At 37.8% G+C, this 17051-nt stretch overlaps 1 protein-coding gene across 1 annotated transcript; it reads left to right on the top strand.

Moving 5' to 3' along the window:
• Positions 1–2692: 2692 nt before the first annotated feature.
• On the top strand, positions 2693–16794 carry LOC130920933 (endoplasmic reticulum resident protein 27). Its single transcript, XM_057844490.1, has 8 exons — positions 2693–2835; positions 4921–5006; positions 12104–12106; positions 13457–13594; positions 13675–13791; positions 13856–13981; positions 16362–16559; positions 16753–16794. The coding sequence occupies exons 1-8, from the start codon at positions 2778–2780 to the stop codon at positions 16792–16794; spliced, it is 768 nt and encodes a 255-aa protein (XP_057700473.1). The 5' UTR covers positions 2693–2777.
• The last annotated feature ends 257 nt before the right edge of the window (positions 16795–17051 follow it).

Genomic DNA, 17051 nt, shown 5'->3' with positions numbered 1-17051 from the left:
CCATACATCTAAAAATTGGTAATTTTTCACCTAAATCAAGAAGAATTTGCTGTCAATAATGTTTTGAACAATACTGTACCTATTCTTAAATTAAGAACATTTCTGAACTTTAAACGTTTTTTAAGATTAAATATAGTAATTTATTGCTTAAATCTGTTATGCTTATTTTCAGCTAGCTTATTTTCATATTTCAAGAACTCTTAGGTGAGTCAAAATTTTCTTAAAGCACTGGCAGATAATTTCACTTATTTCTAGTAGATTTTCACTGAAAACAAGGGAATTTCGCTAGTTTTACGGAGGTGTGTTTTAGCAGTGTAGCAGCCACATTTTAACATTTTAGTTACATTTTCATTCACTATTAAAAATATAGTCAAATAAATTGCAAACTGTATAATGTACGTATAACGTATACCAACATGTAAAAAAAAAATCCGTTTATCCACAATGCATTGATTGTGCTTAAGTAAAAAGGCAAACATTGCACATCGATCAAGCAGAATTTTGAGTAAATTTAGATGAGATCGTCGTGATAAAACAAAAACTGATTACTGTAATTTTCGGACAATAAGGCGCACCTGACTATAAACCGTGACCCACCAAGGCAAGAAAACGGCATTTGCTCATAGATAAGCCGCACCGGACTATAAACCACAGCTGTCATAACTGTGTTATGGGACATTTACACCAAGCGATATCAATTAGTAATACATACTGTATTTGACAGCGGCATCATAAGACTCTCATAAGCCCAAATGAGCCACCATCAAGCTTTGAACCAATTGACTGCAAAGCATCATTGCTTCAAAAAGCTTCATTTGGGCATCACTGCTCCCTGGGGGAGACAGTCAACCTCTGCTGCCACCTGCTGTCAACACTGTTTTCGTCCAACATGCGTCCTAGCATGCATTGCAGCGCTACAGATGTAGATAACAATCAAAATTCTTGTTCTGTACGATTTTTTTCTTCAGTTACTGTTCCAGTTGTTTCATTAATTTAATATTATGGTATCTGGTAACACTTTATTTGACAGTGGTGCTATAAGACTGTCATAAGACTATTGTAATTATGATATGACACTGCCATGAGCATTAATGAATGCTTATAACAGATGTCATTTTGTGTTATCTGGCAAATTATCTCACTTTTGAATGGATGTAAAAGATCTGAGCAGGACATAAATGGAGTTAGTGACATAATTTGCCAGATGACACTTAATGACATCTGTCATATGCATTCATTTATGCCAATGATAGTGTCATGTAATAATTAGAACGGTCTTATGACACCGCTGTCAAATAAAGTGTTACTTATTAACCCAATTAAATCAACAAATACTATAACTATAAGCCGCAGGATTCAAAATGAGGGGAAAAAGTAGCGGTTTATTGTCCGAAAATTACGGCACATTATCATTATATTCTGTGAGATTTTTTTTCAATATAAAATGATAAAGGGCTGTAGTAGAGATGTCCCGATCACGTCATTTTCAAAGTATCGGAATCAGCAAAAAAATATCGGCCATGCCTTTTTTTAATATATATATATTTTTTAATTAAATCGTTTTCTAATTTTATTTAACGTTACAGACATAATATGTTACACTCATCCAGAGTTTTTAGTTCAGGCTTAAGGTAGGGTTATCAAATTTATCCCGATAAGGGCGGTAATTAATTTTTTAAAAAATGTATCACGTTAAAATATTTAACGCAATTAATGCATACGCTGCACAACCCACTCACGCATTATTGTGCTCAATCTGTAATGGCGCCGTTTTACCTTTATAGAGAGATAAAAGGCAGCGTAAAATGGGTAGAGTGAATTTTGGCAGCCTTTGGAGCCTTTTTTTTATTGGCTAAAGCCTTACAATCCTCCTCCCTACGATTAGAAATATCATGGGAAGCAATGTGGGGAAGCAAGGTAGCAATTGATCTTTATCTTAACACCTTATGTTATTTCCCAACGCAGAGAAGATATATCAATTGGTAGCACTACGCACAGTCATGGTTCCACTTCCCATCATGCATTTGGGCATGGCTCCAGTATCATTTACTGAAAGCTCAACAAATACACTAGATGGCAATATTTAGTCACAATATACAAAGTCGCAAGTCTTTCTATCCATGGATCCCTCTCACAGAAAGAATGTTAATAATGTAAATGCCACCTTGAGAATTTATTGTCATAATAAACAAATACAGTACTTATGTACTGTATGTTGAATGTATATATTCGTCCGAGTTTTATTCATTTTTTTCTTACTGCATTGCCAAAATGTATATGATCAGGAAAAATTATCGGGAGTGATTGGAATTGAATCAGGAGCAAAAAAAAAAGCAATCAGATCGGGAAATATCGGGATCGGCAGATAATCAAACTAAAACGATCGGAATCGGATCAGGAGCAAATAAACATGATCGGAACAACCCTAGGTTGTAGGCTATATTGTTAAATGATGCACGAGGTCCAGCTTATCTCAGTAAGTCCGAACACTTGTGAAAATAAAAATAAGACAACATCATCATTGATACTTGAAGCCATTACAGTTGAAGCTTGAATTTCCTCATCATTGACTCGTACCCCTGTCCTGTGATGACACGTAATCCAATATCCCTACGTCCAAACTTATCAGTACAGGTGGCTTGTTCCCAAGAAACTTCCTATCTCAGCACACCACCTCAACTACAACTGCAGCAGCAATAACCACGAGGTAACGCTTCAAGTCAAAAGGCTGCAAAGGTTTTCAAGAAGCCCACTGGACCTCTGAAAATACAGGGAAAATGCAAATTGGGTTGATCATCTTCATCCTGGTGTCTTGTGTCAGCGCTAAGGAGAAAGGTAACTTTTCTATCTAATGATATATGAATATACAGAGATTATTTTGTTGCTTGTATATGTTTTAAATATATATATACTGTATATGGCGGAAAATACAGACAAGACTGAAAAAGCAATTTCTGCTCTTGCACTCCTTTTTAAAAGAAACTGCTGTATTTTAAGACAAACCAACTGTTGTGTTTGATAGAACAATACATCTATATGCTGCTATAGCAGATTCATGGCGCATAAAGCCCCCGAACTATTTTTAATTTGTCTGTTTTACCCTGAAAACCCCCGTTTACAGACGACGTGCAACAGCTTTTGTTTCAACCCAGCCATAAAATGAAGATAATTAACTATGGCGGAAAACATTTTTCTGGGGGAAGAAAAATTTTGAACATGAGGGCATTTAAAAAAGAAAAAAAAAATCTTTTAAAAAGCAAAACCCTAACTGGAGGCGAGAGCACGCGAGAGCAGATTTAAAGACGCCATGACTTTAACGAGATATTATCGAATACTTACCTTGTTTCGATCCAAAAACTCCATGTAGCATGTATCACTGAGTGTCAAGACACAGCTGTAAATGGCCACAGCTGGATTTTTAAAAATATTTTATGGGTGAAACATGGTGATATAACAAGGGTCGCGATGCAGAAATTGCGGACAACAAGGAGTGGTTGAGATTTTCTTTTTCATATAGTTAACCTTTTTAACGTTATTTTTTTTGTTTGTTTGTTTGTTTGTTTGTTTGTTTGGATCAATTATTTACCATCTAACATATCAGGAAAATTGCGACAGTAACAGAAAAAATACAATTAAGCGATAGTTATGAGGTTGATATCTGTGACTTTTTTTTACAGATGCCAAAGTTTTCATTGTGACATAATTTGTTTAAAAGTTTGAAATGTGCAAGTGAATAATTTTTTTTAAGTCGTTTTTTTTATTTTATTTTTTTAAACTAAATATTAGACATCAATTAATGATTATAAGCTAAAAATGACAGACATTTTGAATAATAAATATAATCACTTACCTTCTTTTTATGGCTAGGTTGAAACAAAAGCGGTTGAGCGACGTCTGTAAACGGGGGTTTTCAGGGCAAAATGGACAAATTAAAAATAGTTCGGAGGCTTAGTGCGCCATGAAACTGCTATGACAGCATATAAAAATATTTTTCTATCAAACACAACAGTTCTTTTGGCTTAAAATACAGCAGTTTATTTTAAACAGGGGTGCAAGAGCAGAAACTGCTTTTTCAGTCTTGTCAGTGTTTTCCGCCTTATATTTATTATTCAAAATGTCTGTTGTTTTTAACTTAGAATCATTAACCGATGTCTAATATTTCGTTTTAAAAAAAGGAAAAAACGACTTTTAAAAATTATTCACTCGCATATTTTAAACTTTTAAACAAATGATGTCACAATGAAAAAAACGGCGTCTGTAAAAAAAGTCATGGATATCTACCTCATAACATTTTCTCATAATATTTTTTGTTACTGTCACATTTTCTCTGATATGTTAGATAATAAATAATCGATCCAAACAAAGAAAAATTGAAAAAAAAAGAAAAAAAAACATTTAAAAGGGTAAATAAAAAGAAAATCTCGATCACTCCTTGATGTCTGTGATTTCTGCATCGCCACCCTTGTTATATTACCATGTTTTACCCATAAAATCCTCCAAAAATCCAGCTGTGGCCATTTACAGCTATGTCTTGACATTCAGTGATACATGCTACATGGAGTTTTTGGATCGAAACAAGGTAAGTACGTGATAATATCTCGTTAAAGTCATGGCGTCTATAATTCTGCTCTCGCCTCCAGATAAGTTTTTTTGAACAGCAAACCCCCCCCCTTTTTTTTAATTTTTTTTTTTTTTTAAATGCCCTCCTGTTCAAAATGTTTCTTCCCCCAGAAAACTGAGATTTTAAGCTTTCCAATGATGTATCACACATGCATATCGGACAATTTTGAAATTTGGCCAAATCGGGGGTCTAAGAGTGGAACTTCAAGTCACCTGAGTGTTTTCCATCATATACTGTATATATATATATTTGTGCCTCATTTAAACATAGAAAGTTATGTATTTATTTTTCCTCTTCAGATGTGACGCTCCCGAGGTTAAATAACACCAAAGCTGCCGAAGCCTTTATCAACTCTGCTGAAGTGGTGGTGATCGGATTCCTGGAGGTCAGAAAAATAGAAATTTTGAAGTAGCATGTTTTATATTTCACTAGCCTTCATGCCACAACCCGCACATAAAAGAGCAAAATTCAGAAATGATAACAACTCCAAACATTGAGCTGTTTATTTGCGTGTCTGAGAGATGCTGTGACAAATACACTCAAAAGAAGGACGTCGTGGGCCTAGCAAAGTTGCCCCACCATTGGCATGTCTGCGGTAGGGTCAGAGGTTGACTGCTTGTCCGATGCGTCGCTCGCCCTCTGGCTGTCCTCCACATGCGGGAGATGACTGTCGGCCACTTGACAGGGTGGACACAGATGAAGGCTTGTGGGAGAAGCGCTGTTAAATCTCTGGTAAACAGCAGTAACGAGGGTTCAGGGGAATAACAAAACGGTTTGTACATGCGTATGAACTGATATTTTTATTGGCTTTGGGTTCTAAAGATGACAGTGTGCAATCGTGTTTCTAAAACGGCAACCTTTTAATGTCTGCATTTTTTCGCCACCTTGCTTGCTTTTTATAACAACCACATCCACGTTCTCAATTGCATTTTTCTTTTTGGTTTGGGAGAAGAAAAAAAACTCAACAGACTCTTATGGGCTCCGACAGTTTAAGTGTGTCCAGAAATTCACTCGTCGCCCATTCCTTTTTTACATTCAGTCTGTGGGAATGCAATGGGACTTCCAGATGGATGTAAAAAAGAAAGACAGAACGGTATGAACTGTAATACAGTACTACAGTGAAGAAAATAAGTATTTGAACACCTTGCTATTTTGCAAGTTCTCCCATTTAGGAATAATGGAGGAGTCTGAAATTTTCGTCATAGGTGCATGTCCACTGTGAGAGAGATACCGTATTTTGCGGGCTATAAGTCGCACCTGAGTATAAGTCGCACCAGCCATATAATGCCCAACGAAGAGGAAAAAAAAACATATATGTCGCACCGGAGTATTGAGTGATTGATTGATTGATTGATTGATTGATTGATTGATTGATTGATTGATTGATTGATTGATTGATTGATTGATTGATTTCGAGCAGTAATAACAAAAACAGCAAGAATAGGGAAAAACAACAATAGTACCAGTAATGTTGATTTTAACAAAAATTAATAACAAATACATGCAGTGCATACGTAGCTCGAAAAGGAGTGGAAAGAAGCCGAGCTTTTTTTTTTGGGTCCCACCCCCAATTTACTCCCCAAAAATTCAATGTAAATACAGTCACTTCCCAAGAATCACCACCACCATCACTACCACCGCCATCATCGTCGTCATTACCGCCATCCCCATATATTAATTGTACATTCAAAATCAAAATTTATGTAATAACAGCTTTACTGGTGCCAGTGGTGATAATTATTGAAATGTGTATTATTCATCATCCAGTGTTATTTGTGGACCTGCTGCCATAGGGAAACAACCCCCAGGCAACAGGACCACTCATTGCTACGTGTCCTAGCTGTGCATTAAAAGACAAGATTTGGGTACCTGAGCCAAGGGGTTAACCTCCAGCGTCAGAGCTCCCACTTGCCAGCCCTATACTCCAAGTTTAATTGAATGTGTAGCCATATAACATGCTTGCATACTAGTTCATTTATATAGATATGTATAACCATTTAATTATTACCATCGGCACCGGCATTCTATTTTACTCAAAGACTTGTTCATAACAATAAAATCTGGACTGTCTATTTGATTAGAGCAATAGTGACAACAGCAACAATGAAAATGACAGGTATGGCCACAACAGTAATCACAACGATGGCAACAACAGCCATGATAACAGTGATGACGTCAATGATGACAACAAAACACTTATACGACAACTCTACTAATCATAATGATTACACAGATAATAACAATAATAGTTGCAGTGATAATACAATATATCGGTAGTAATATGTATAAGTAACCATAGCATATGTAATAATTATATATACAGTATATACCCAAAAACATTTAGAGACCACTTTCTGTGTATTGTGACCAGACCTGATGTTTATAAAACAATTTGAATCTCTGAATACTTTGACACGGCTTAAATTTTAAATCCAGACTGTTCCAGAGTTTTACCCCACATACAGACATACAGAATCCTTTACGAGTACTGCGAAATTTTGGTATTGAGAAGTTGTGAAATCCTCTGAAATGATGAGATTGCTCTCGCACTGTATAAATGGATTGTAAGTTTAAGGGTAATAATTTATGGAAGGCTTTAAATAAGAATATAGATGTGTAATATTTTACAAGATCATTGAATTTTAACAGTTTGGATTGAATAAATAAATTATGGGTGTGATCTAAAAATCCCACTTTATGTATGATCCGGATTGCTCGTTTCTGTAATATGATTAATGGATTTATTGCACTTTGGTAGGTGTTTCCCCATACCTCGACACAATATGAAAAGTATGGGAGTGCCTAAGTGCAGTATAGTGTACGAATTGCAATTACATCAAGGTAATGTTTTGCTTTGTTTATGATTGACAGACACTTAGAGATTTTGTTTTTTGTGTATTTAATATGTGTAAGTATAAGACGCATTTTGGGGGGAAATTTACTTGATAAAATCCAACACATAGAACAGATATGTCATCTTGAAAGGCAATTTAATATAAAAATACAATAGAGAACAACATGCTTAATAAGTGTACAGTACACATGAACAACAAAATGTGAATATACTGTCCTAACCAGGATGCTACAGCTCGGTCCTGGTTATACAGCGAGCTAAACTCCCAAATGACGATGCTGGATGTTCGTATAATTTGCTGAATCAATTTTGTCCTCGATACCAAACAGGTTCGCATCAACGTAAATAAATGATAATTAGCTGCTATTACAGCAATGACACAAACGGTTAGCATGCACTCGCTAGCATTAGCACATCGTTCAAACAACCACACAACTGGCTCTAAGTGTCCGATCGGGGGTGGAAAACACACAACAACAACAGAAAAGATGATACACACAGGCGTTGCCTCTGTAGAGATATTTTACAAGCATAAACAATGAACTTTGGTTTCGCAGCCGTGTTTTTTTCTCTCGTCTTCTTCTGGTGTGTGAGTGCTCTTCTTCACGTAAACAAGTGTGAGTGCACCCCCACTTGGGCGTGAAAGCACCACAAGCTAAAGCATGCATTTCAATATAAAAAAGTCAATAATACAATTGAACACACATTGCCAAAGGCAGAACGCGAACGTGGCCATAGCTATTAAGAGTTATTCAGATAACTATAGCATAAAGAACATGCTAACACGTTTACCAAACCATCAGTGTCACTCCAAAACACCAAAATAACATGTGAAATTATATCATAATGTGTTAATAATTTAAAACATAAGTCACTCCTGAGTATAAGTCGCACCCCCAGCCAAACTATGAAAAAAACTGTGACTTATAGTCCAAAAAATACGGTAATCTAAAAAGAAAAATACAGAAATCAAAATGTATGTTTTTTTAAACGATTTATTTGTGTGATACAGCTGCAAATAAGTATTTGAACTAGGGCTGTCAAACGATTAAAATTTTTAATCGAGTTAATTACAGCTTAGAAATTAATTAATCGTAATTAATCGCAATTAATCGCAATTCAAACCATCTATAAAATATGCCATATTTTTCTGTAAATTATATATATATTCTGTAAAATAATTTGTTGGAATGGAAAGATAAGACACAAGATGGATATATACATTCAACATACAGTACATAAGGACTGTAGTGGGCATTTCACTCTACTGTCATTTAAATCTGTCTATGCTGTCCTCACTCCGAAGCGTCTACTTTTTCCAAAGCTAGACAGCTAGTGAACGACGCCTTAATAATCAGACTTCTTCCTTTTTCATCTGATTTATTAATAAAATGGCCTCAAACCACTGTCCTCTTTAGACCGTAGTGAAACTACAAAAAAAAGTACACAAGCATTGCATTAGCAACAACGTTAGCTTAGCACGCTATACAGGTTCACTAAACATAAACAAAAAGCGTCTCATACAAAAAATATAATATTTCGCTTGCTAACATAATATGTACATTCTTTACAACAACCATACTTACGGACAAATCTTGTCCAAGGATCATATAAGCACAACATTACAACGTAGGCGTCAGCCCGAGACGTCGTGCAGCCATATTGAACTGGCAAGAAAGCAATAAACCATGTCGCAAAGCGAACACAAGAGTTCGCTGTTAGACAGCACAAAAAACTTGCTGTAAAACTTACCAAAAGGCAGAATACTGTCTGAGCGGGACATGTGCGTTAATTGCGTCAAATATTTTAACGTGATTAATTTAAAAAATTAATTACCGCGCGTTAACGCGATAATTTTGACAGCCCTAATTTGAACATACAAGAAAACGAATGTTAATATTTGGTACAGTAACCTTTGTTTGCAATGACAGAGGTCAAATGTTTCCTGTAGTTTTTCACTAGGTTTGTACATACTGCAGAAGGGATCTTCAGTTAGGTTCCTGGGCTGTCGTCAAGAAACATGGTGTTTGAGCTCCCTCCATAAGTTTTCTATAGGGTTTAGGTCTGGAGACCGGCTAGGCCATGCTAGAACCATTTTATGCTTCTTACGGAGTCACTCCTTGGTTTTTCTGGCTGTGTGCTTCAGGTCATTGTCATGTTGGAAGACCCAGGCACAGCTCATCTTGAATGCTGTGACTGAAGGAAGGAGGTTGTTCCCTGAAATCTCACAATAAAGGGCCCCAGTAATCCTCTCTTTAATACAGTTCACTCGTCCTGTCCCATGCGCAGAAAAACACCCCCAAAGCATGATGCTACCACTCCCATGGTGTAGTACTAATCATTCTTCTTCCTCCAAACATGGTTAGTGGAATTATGACCAAAAAGTTCTATTTCACTCTCATCTGACCACAAACCTTGCTCCCATCACTCCTCTGCATCATCCAAATTGTCATAGGCAAAGTTGGCCTTGACATTTGCTGGTTTAAGCAGGAGAACCTTCCGTGCCATACATGATTTCAGACCATGACGTTTTAGTGTATTACCAAGAGTAACCTTGGAAACGGTGGTCCCAGCTCTTTTCAGATCATTGACGAACTCTTGTCGTGTAGTTCTGGACTGATTCCTCACCTTTCTTCGGATCATTGAGACCCCACGAGGTGATATCTTACATGGGGCTCCACTCCGATTGACATTGACCGCCATGTTTAGCTTCTTCCATTTTCTAATGATTGCTCCAACAGTGGACCTTTTTTCACCAAGCTGCTTGGCAATTTCCCAGTAGCACTTTCCAGCCTTGTTGAGGTAAACAATTTTGTCTCTGGTGTCTTTGGACTGCTCTTTGGTCTTGACCATGTTACAAGTTTGAGTCTTACTGATTGTATGGGGTGGACAGGTGTCTTTATGTGGCTATCGACCTCAAACAAGTGCAACTGATTCAAGATAATACATGGAGTGGAGGTGGACTTAGGTGTACTAACAGGTCTTTCAGGGTCAGAATTATTGCGGATAGACAGGTGTTCAAATGCTTATGTGCCACTGTATCACACAAATAAAATTGTTTTAAAAAATGTGTTTTAAAAAGCATTCATTGTGATTTCTGGATTTTTCTTTTTATATTATCTCTCACAGTGGACATGCAAAATTTCAGACTACTCTATGATTTCTAAGTGGGAGAACTTGCAAAATATCAGGGTATTCAAATACTTATTTTCTCCACTGTATATGTAACAACAGCTTGAGACAGGTCACCTGATCAGTGTTATACTAAAAACAAAAATAATAATAATATAATTTAACCATTTTAGGGGCAGTGGTCACTATAGTGGACATCTTTTCAAAAGTTATCATTATCTTAACTCATTCACTGTCAGCCCAGGTCACAGATTATGTGTTGATCATTGGTAAAAGAGGGAAAATGATATTAAAATCACCTATTGACAGCAATAGATGTCCAATCCATTTTAGTTTTGATGAGCTGGAAGCAATCATTCAACCGATGGCAGCCAGAGTTAAACTATGTGATCACACAAGAGATTTATAAAACAAATCAAAAAATTAATAAAACTTCATGTGTAAAATATACATAACACTCCACCCCACCCCCCCACCCCATTTTAGGAACTTTCACTTGATTTTGACACGTATAGTTCATCAGTTTACAACTGCTTTACATTACAAATAACAAAACAAAAATGCCTGAAAAGGAGTGGGGCAAAGAAAACTTATTAAATCCCAACCCCAAATTTTCATTTATAATGCACAATAATAAATGTTTTCCTGCAACCTATTTTTGCTTTGAGAAGTTACATGGTAACCTTTATATTTTCATATATATATTATATATATTTGGGCTGTCAAAATTATCGCGTTAACGGGCGGTAATTATTTTTTTAAGTAATCACGTTAAAATATTTGATGCAATTAACGCACATGCCCCGCTCAAACAGATTAAAATGACAGCACAGTGCAATGCCAACTTGTTACTTGTGTTTTTCTGGAGTTTTGTCATCTTCTGCTGGCGCTTGGGTGCGACTGATTTTATGGGCTTAAGCACCCATGAGCGTTGTGTAATTATTGACATCAACAATGGCGGGCTACTAGTTTATTTTTTGATTGAAAATTTTACAAATTTTATTCAAACGGAAACATTAAGAGGGGTTTTAATATAAAATTTCTATAACTTGTATTAACATTTATCTTTTAAGAACTACAAGTCTTTCTATCCATGGATCGCTTTAACAGAATGTTAATAATGTGAATGCCCTCTTGTTGATTTATTGTTATGATAAACAAATACAGTACTTATGTACCGTTTGTTGAATGTACAGTATATATCCATCTTGTCTTATTTTTCCATTCCAACAATAATTTACAGAAAGATGGTTTGAATTGCGATTACTTACGATTAATTAATTTTTAAGCTGTAATTAACTTGATTAAAAATTTTAATCGTTTGACAGCCCTAATATATATATCATCCACAGTGTTGGGTCTGGTGTCTCTAAACTTCCTCTTCACAATATCCCTCAGATTCTCTATGGGGTTCAGGTCAGGAGAGTTGGCAGGCCAATTGAGCACAATAATGCCATGGTCAGTAAACCATTTACCAGTGGTTTTGGCACCGTGAGCAGGTGCCAGGTCATGCTGAAAAATAAAATCTTCATCTCCATAAAGCTTTTCAGCAGATGGAATCACGAAGAGCTCCAAAATCTCCTGATAGCTAGCTGGATTGACCCTGCCCTTGATGAAACACAATAGACCAACATCAAAAGCTGACATGGCACCCCAGACCATGACTGACTGTGGGTACTTGACACTGGACTTCAGGCATTTTGCCATTTCCTTCTTCCCAGTCTTCCTCCAAACTCTGGCACCTTGATTTCCGAATGACATGCAAAATTTGCTTTCATCTGAAAAAAGTACTTTGGACCAGTGCGCAACAGTCCAGTGCTGCTTCACTGTAGTTCAGGCGCTTATGCCGCTGTTTCAAGTTCAAAAGTGCCTTGACCTGGGGAATGCGGCACCCATAGCCCATTTCCAGGTTTCTGCGGGTCCCCTTAGGTCTGGAATCGGTCCTTCTCCAAAATCTTTCTCAGGGTGCGGCCACCTCTTATGGTTGTGCAGCGTTTCCTGCTACACTTTTCTTCCCACGGACTTCCCACTGAGGTGCCTTGATACAGCACTCTGGGAACAGCCTATTAGCCCAGAAATTTCTTTCTGTATCTTAGCCTCTTGCTTGAGGGTGTCAATGAGGGCCTTTTGGACAACAGTCAGGTCAGCAGTTTTGCCCATGATTGAGGTTTTGAGTAATGAACCAAGCTGGGAGTTTTTAAAAGCCTCAGAAATCTTTTGCAGAGGTTTTGATTTAATTCGTTGATTCAGATGATTAGGTTAATAGCTTCTTTAGAGTACCTTTTCATGATATGCAAATTTTTTGAGATAGGGATTTTTGGGTTTTCTTCACTTTTTTGCCAAAATCATCAATATTAGAACAATAAAAGCCTTGAACTACTTCAGTTGTGTGTAATGAATCTAGAATATAGGAAAGTCTAATGTTTATCAGTACATTACAGAAAATAATTAACTTTATCACAATATGCTAATTTTTTGAGAAGGACTAGTATATTTTTTATTTTTTAACAGTTTTTTAATGAATTCACTTTAATGTATTCTGATTAAGAAATATATATTTTTTGTAATTATTATCCATGGCTTTTTTAGATTTGCTTGATTATCTTAATTACTATTTGAATATTTTTTTCCCAAAATCCCGAATTCCAATCAGGTGATAGGATCGGGGATGTCTATAATAACTAACAGCACTCACGGAACAATATTAGCATGGTGGCTACAACTTTGTGAATTTTTGCACGTACAGCGGCTGTTTGTCAACGCCACATGACAATTTAGGTTGCACTACATTTACAGTATGTTAGAAAAATTGACGAGTTGTATGAAAAAAATTGTCTTTAAATTTGTAGGGAGAAGAGAGTCATGGCTACAAAGAACTTTTGGCGGCAGCAACTCGTGTGGATTCTGTCTCAGTGGCCATCTGTGCTTTGAAAGAAGTCTGGGTTGACTATGGTATTAAATCAGACACCATCACTCTTTTCAGAAAGGTACCCTTAAGGCTGCACTTTCCTATAAACAGTATGTAAACAGTATGTTTTGATGATGCTCAAAGAAGCTTTACATCCAGGTAGATAACCATCAAGAGAACCTCGTGGTTGCCGAGGCAGATGAAATAAAGGTTGACGGTCTTGTGAACTTTATTATTGTGAACGAGCTACGATACATGACAGAGTACAACCAAGTGGTGGGTCCACCTTCAATGTGGTGTCTCCTTTAGCATGTTCCTAAAGCTGGTTTTCTCTCTCCAGACAGCAGTGGGTCTGTTCAACTCAGAAGTGAAGACACACCTCCTGCTGTTTGCCAACAAAGGGCGCAAAGAATTTAATGAGCTAAAGGCGCAGTTGGGAGCTTTGGCTCCAGAGTTCACTGGCAAGGTGAGAAAATCTAGAGAGACTCTTTGACTTCCATTTTTACTGTATTTTCCCCATAGAAACTACCGTAATGGGAATCTTCTGTTCCATGAGGTCATGTTTTTCAGTACAACGTTCACATTCTTAGAATTAATATAAAGATGTAGTGAAAATGCCATCTCTCCATTCATCCATCCATCCATCCATCCATCCATCCATCCATCCATCCATCCATCCATCCGTCCATCCATTTTCTCCCATTTAGCCGAGGTCAGGCCACGGGGGCAGGAGCTTCAGAAGAGAAGCCCAGACTTCCATCTCCTCAGCCAGCTCAGCCAGCTCTTCTTGGGGGATCCCAAGGCATTCCCATGCCAGTTGGGAGACATAGGCAAGGTTCATACTTCAGGTCTTAATGCACAAATCCAATTTTTTCGTGTTTTTCCAACTTGAGTCAGACGGTCTGAACGTAACAAGTCGCATAAAAGTGGACTATTTCGAAATCCGATCTGGGTCACTTTCGTATGTGGTTTCAATCCGATCTGGGCCACATTTTTCCAGAATGTAGCGGCGGTCTGAATTGTCAATTCTTCCAAATCAGAATTAATGCAGCAATTATGTAAAAAAAAAAAGCAAGAAAAACAGGGCTCCTTGTAGCAGTGCAGCTGTGCATTATAAGCGTTAGCTCCTAGTTTGAACGCGGCCTTAGGGGAAGGAGCAGGCTGGACAACAGTCATATAGGATCAAATGGGTTGAGGATAAGCCTGAAAATGCTCAGTTTTCTCTCTATATAATATTTCAAGATTGCTTACATGGCCTGGAGTTAGGGTAAACTATGAACCTAGCCATTGTCTCCCCAGCGTGTCCTGGGTCGGCCTCGTGGCCTCCTCCCCGTGGGACGTGACCAGAACACCTCACCATGGAAGCTCCCCGGAGGCATCCTAATCAGATGCCCGAGCCACCTCACCTGGTTCCTCTCAATGCGAAGGAGCAGCGGCTCTACTCCCAGCCTCTCCCGGATGACTGAGCTTCTCTCCTTATCTCAAAAGGAGAGCCTGGACACCCCATCATTAGGATAGCTATGATGCTCCTCCCTGGTGAGGTGTTCCAGGCACGTCCTACTGGGAGGAGGCCATGGGGCCGAATCAGGACATGCTGGGGATACTATGTCTCCCTGCTGGTTTGGGAACGTCTTGGAATCCCCCAAGAAGAGCTAAATGAAGTGGCTGGGGAGAGGGAAGTCTGGGATTCCCTGCTGAAGCTGATGCCCACACTCCCCGACTTTGGATAAGGAGGAGAAAAACCTTTTTTACAAGTCCTGGACAAAAAAAAAACCTGAATTAATTGATAATGGATTGGTGGAAAACACAGGTGATTTGAAGTTCCACTCTGAGACCCCCCATTTTGGCCAAATTTCAAAATTGTCCAATATGCATGTGTGATACATCATTGGAAAGCTTAAAATCTCGATTTTCTGGGGGAAGAAACATTTTGAACAGGAGGGCATTTTATTATTTTTTTTAAAATGTTTTTTACACGGAAAAACCCTATCTGGAGGCGAGAGCACACGAGAGCAGAATTACAGACGCCATGACTTTTAACGAGATAATATCGCGTACTTACCTTGTTTCGGTCCAAAAACTCATTATAGCATCTATCACTGAGTGTCAAGACACAGTTGTGAATGCCCACAGCTGGATTTGGGGGGATTTTATGAGTGAAACATGGCAATATAACATGGGTCGCGATGCAGAAATTGCAGACATCAAGGAGTGGTCGAGATTTTCTTTTTCATATATTTACCCCTTTAAACATTTTTTTTCAACTTTTCTTTGTTTGGATTGATTATTTATCATCCAACATATCGGAGAAAATGCGCCAGTAACAAAAAAAGATACAATTAAGCAAAAGTTATGCGGTAGATATCCGTGACTTTTTTACAGACGCCATTTTTTTCATTGTGATGTCATTGTTTTAAGGTTTAAAATATGCGAGTGAATTTTTTTTTTTTTTTTAACGAAATATTAGACATCAATTAATGATTCTAAGCTAAAAATGATAGACATTTTGAATAATAAATATAATTAATTATCATCGTTTTATGGCTGGGTTAAACAAAAGTGGTTGCGCGATGTCTGTAAACGGGGGTTTTCAGGGTAAAACGGACAAATTTAAAATAGTTCGGGGGCTTAACGCGCCACGCATCTGCTTAGACAGTATATAGACATATTGTTCTAACAAACACAACAGTTTTTTGGCTTAAAATACAGCCGTTTCTTTTAAAGAGGAGTGCAAGAGCAGAAACTCCTTTTTCAGTCTTGTCTGTGTTTTCCGCCATATATTCTAGCTTCACGACATATCACACTCATCCAAATCATACTAACAAACCAACAAAACTGTCTTAAAGTTCTTGTTCGTGCTCATCAATGGCGCTGAAGACTCCAACTTCCGGTCACTGCGCTACTTTGGACTGAAATCTAAGGACCTTCCCCGTGTAGGCATCTACGATGGTGACTCTGACATGAAATGGTTGCTGCCTGAAGGAGAAATTTCCAACGAGCGTGTGCGAGACTTCTGCAATGCATTTTTGCGAGGAGAACTAAAGGTGAGCAGCCATTATAAGTAAGTCTGAGTCTGAAGCCTCCTAATTATAGGGAATCTTGACAGCTTAGTTCTCAAGTTTCCCCATTTAACCAATGAAGATACATGATCTACCTCTTGTTGTTCTTTATTTGAGACCTATGGCTTTATTTTCATTTTGGATTAGGGGTAATAGTGACATTTACTATACTTTTCAGGAGGTGAAAGAAGCTGGCGCCGAGGCCAAAACAGAGCTTTAATGCTTATAAGAAAGGAAGGCATGATATTGTTGTATAGTGAACTACCAGTAAATAAAAACAGTAAAAATTGTCAGGGTGAGTCCTATTTTTGTTGTTTGTCTGGGGGAACCTTCGCGGAATCCTCAGCTGCACATCTACTCGCCGTGTATCTTGTTTTGTCTGGTCCGTTTCTGTCAGAGCGAGGCCGTCTGCGGTCTGCTTCGCTGACCACTCGACGGTGGCCACAAGCTACAGACGAGCTGGCACGCTTTGTCAGT

The sequence above is a fragment of the Corythoichthys intestinalis genome, chromosome 8 (genome assembly GCF_030265065.1).
Source record: "Corythoichthys intestinalis isolate RoL2023-P3 chromosome 8, ASM3026506v1, whole genome shotgun sequence".
NCBI lineage: Eukaryota > Metazoa > Chordata > Actinopteri > Syngnathiformes > Syngnathidae > Corythoichthys > Corythoichthys intestinalis.
The sequence above is the reverse complement of the archived record's forward strand: the minus strand, read 5'-3'. Positions and strand labels throughout refer to the sequence as shown.

What these genes read in the sequence shown, in the direction of transcription:
- LOC130920933 (XM_057844490.1), top strand. Translation starts at nt 2,778, where the DNA reads ATGCAAATTGGGTTGATCATCTTCATCCTGGTGTCTTGTGTCAGCGCT. An exon ending in CCATCACTCTTTTCAGAAAG is followed by an intron (nt 13,595 to 13,674) that starts GTACCCTTAAGG and finishes CTTTACATCCAG; the next exon opens with GTAGATAACCATCAAGAGAA. An exon ending in CTCCAGAGTTCACTGGCAAG is followed by an intron (nt 13,982 to 16,361) that starts GTGAGAAAATCT and finishes ACTGTCTTAAAG; the next exon opens with TTCTTGTTCGTGCTCATCAA.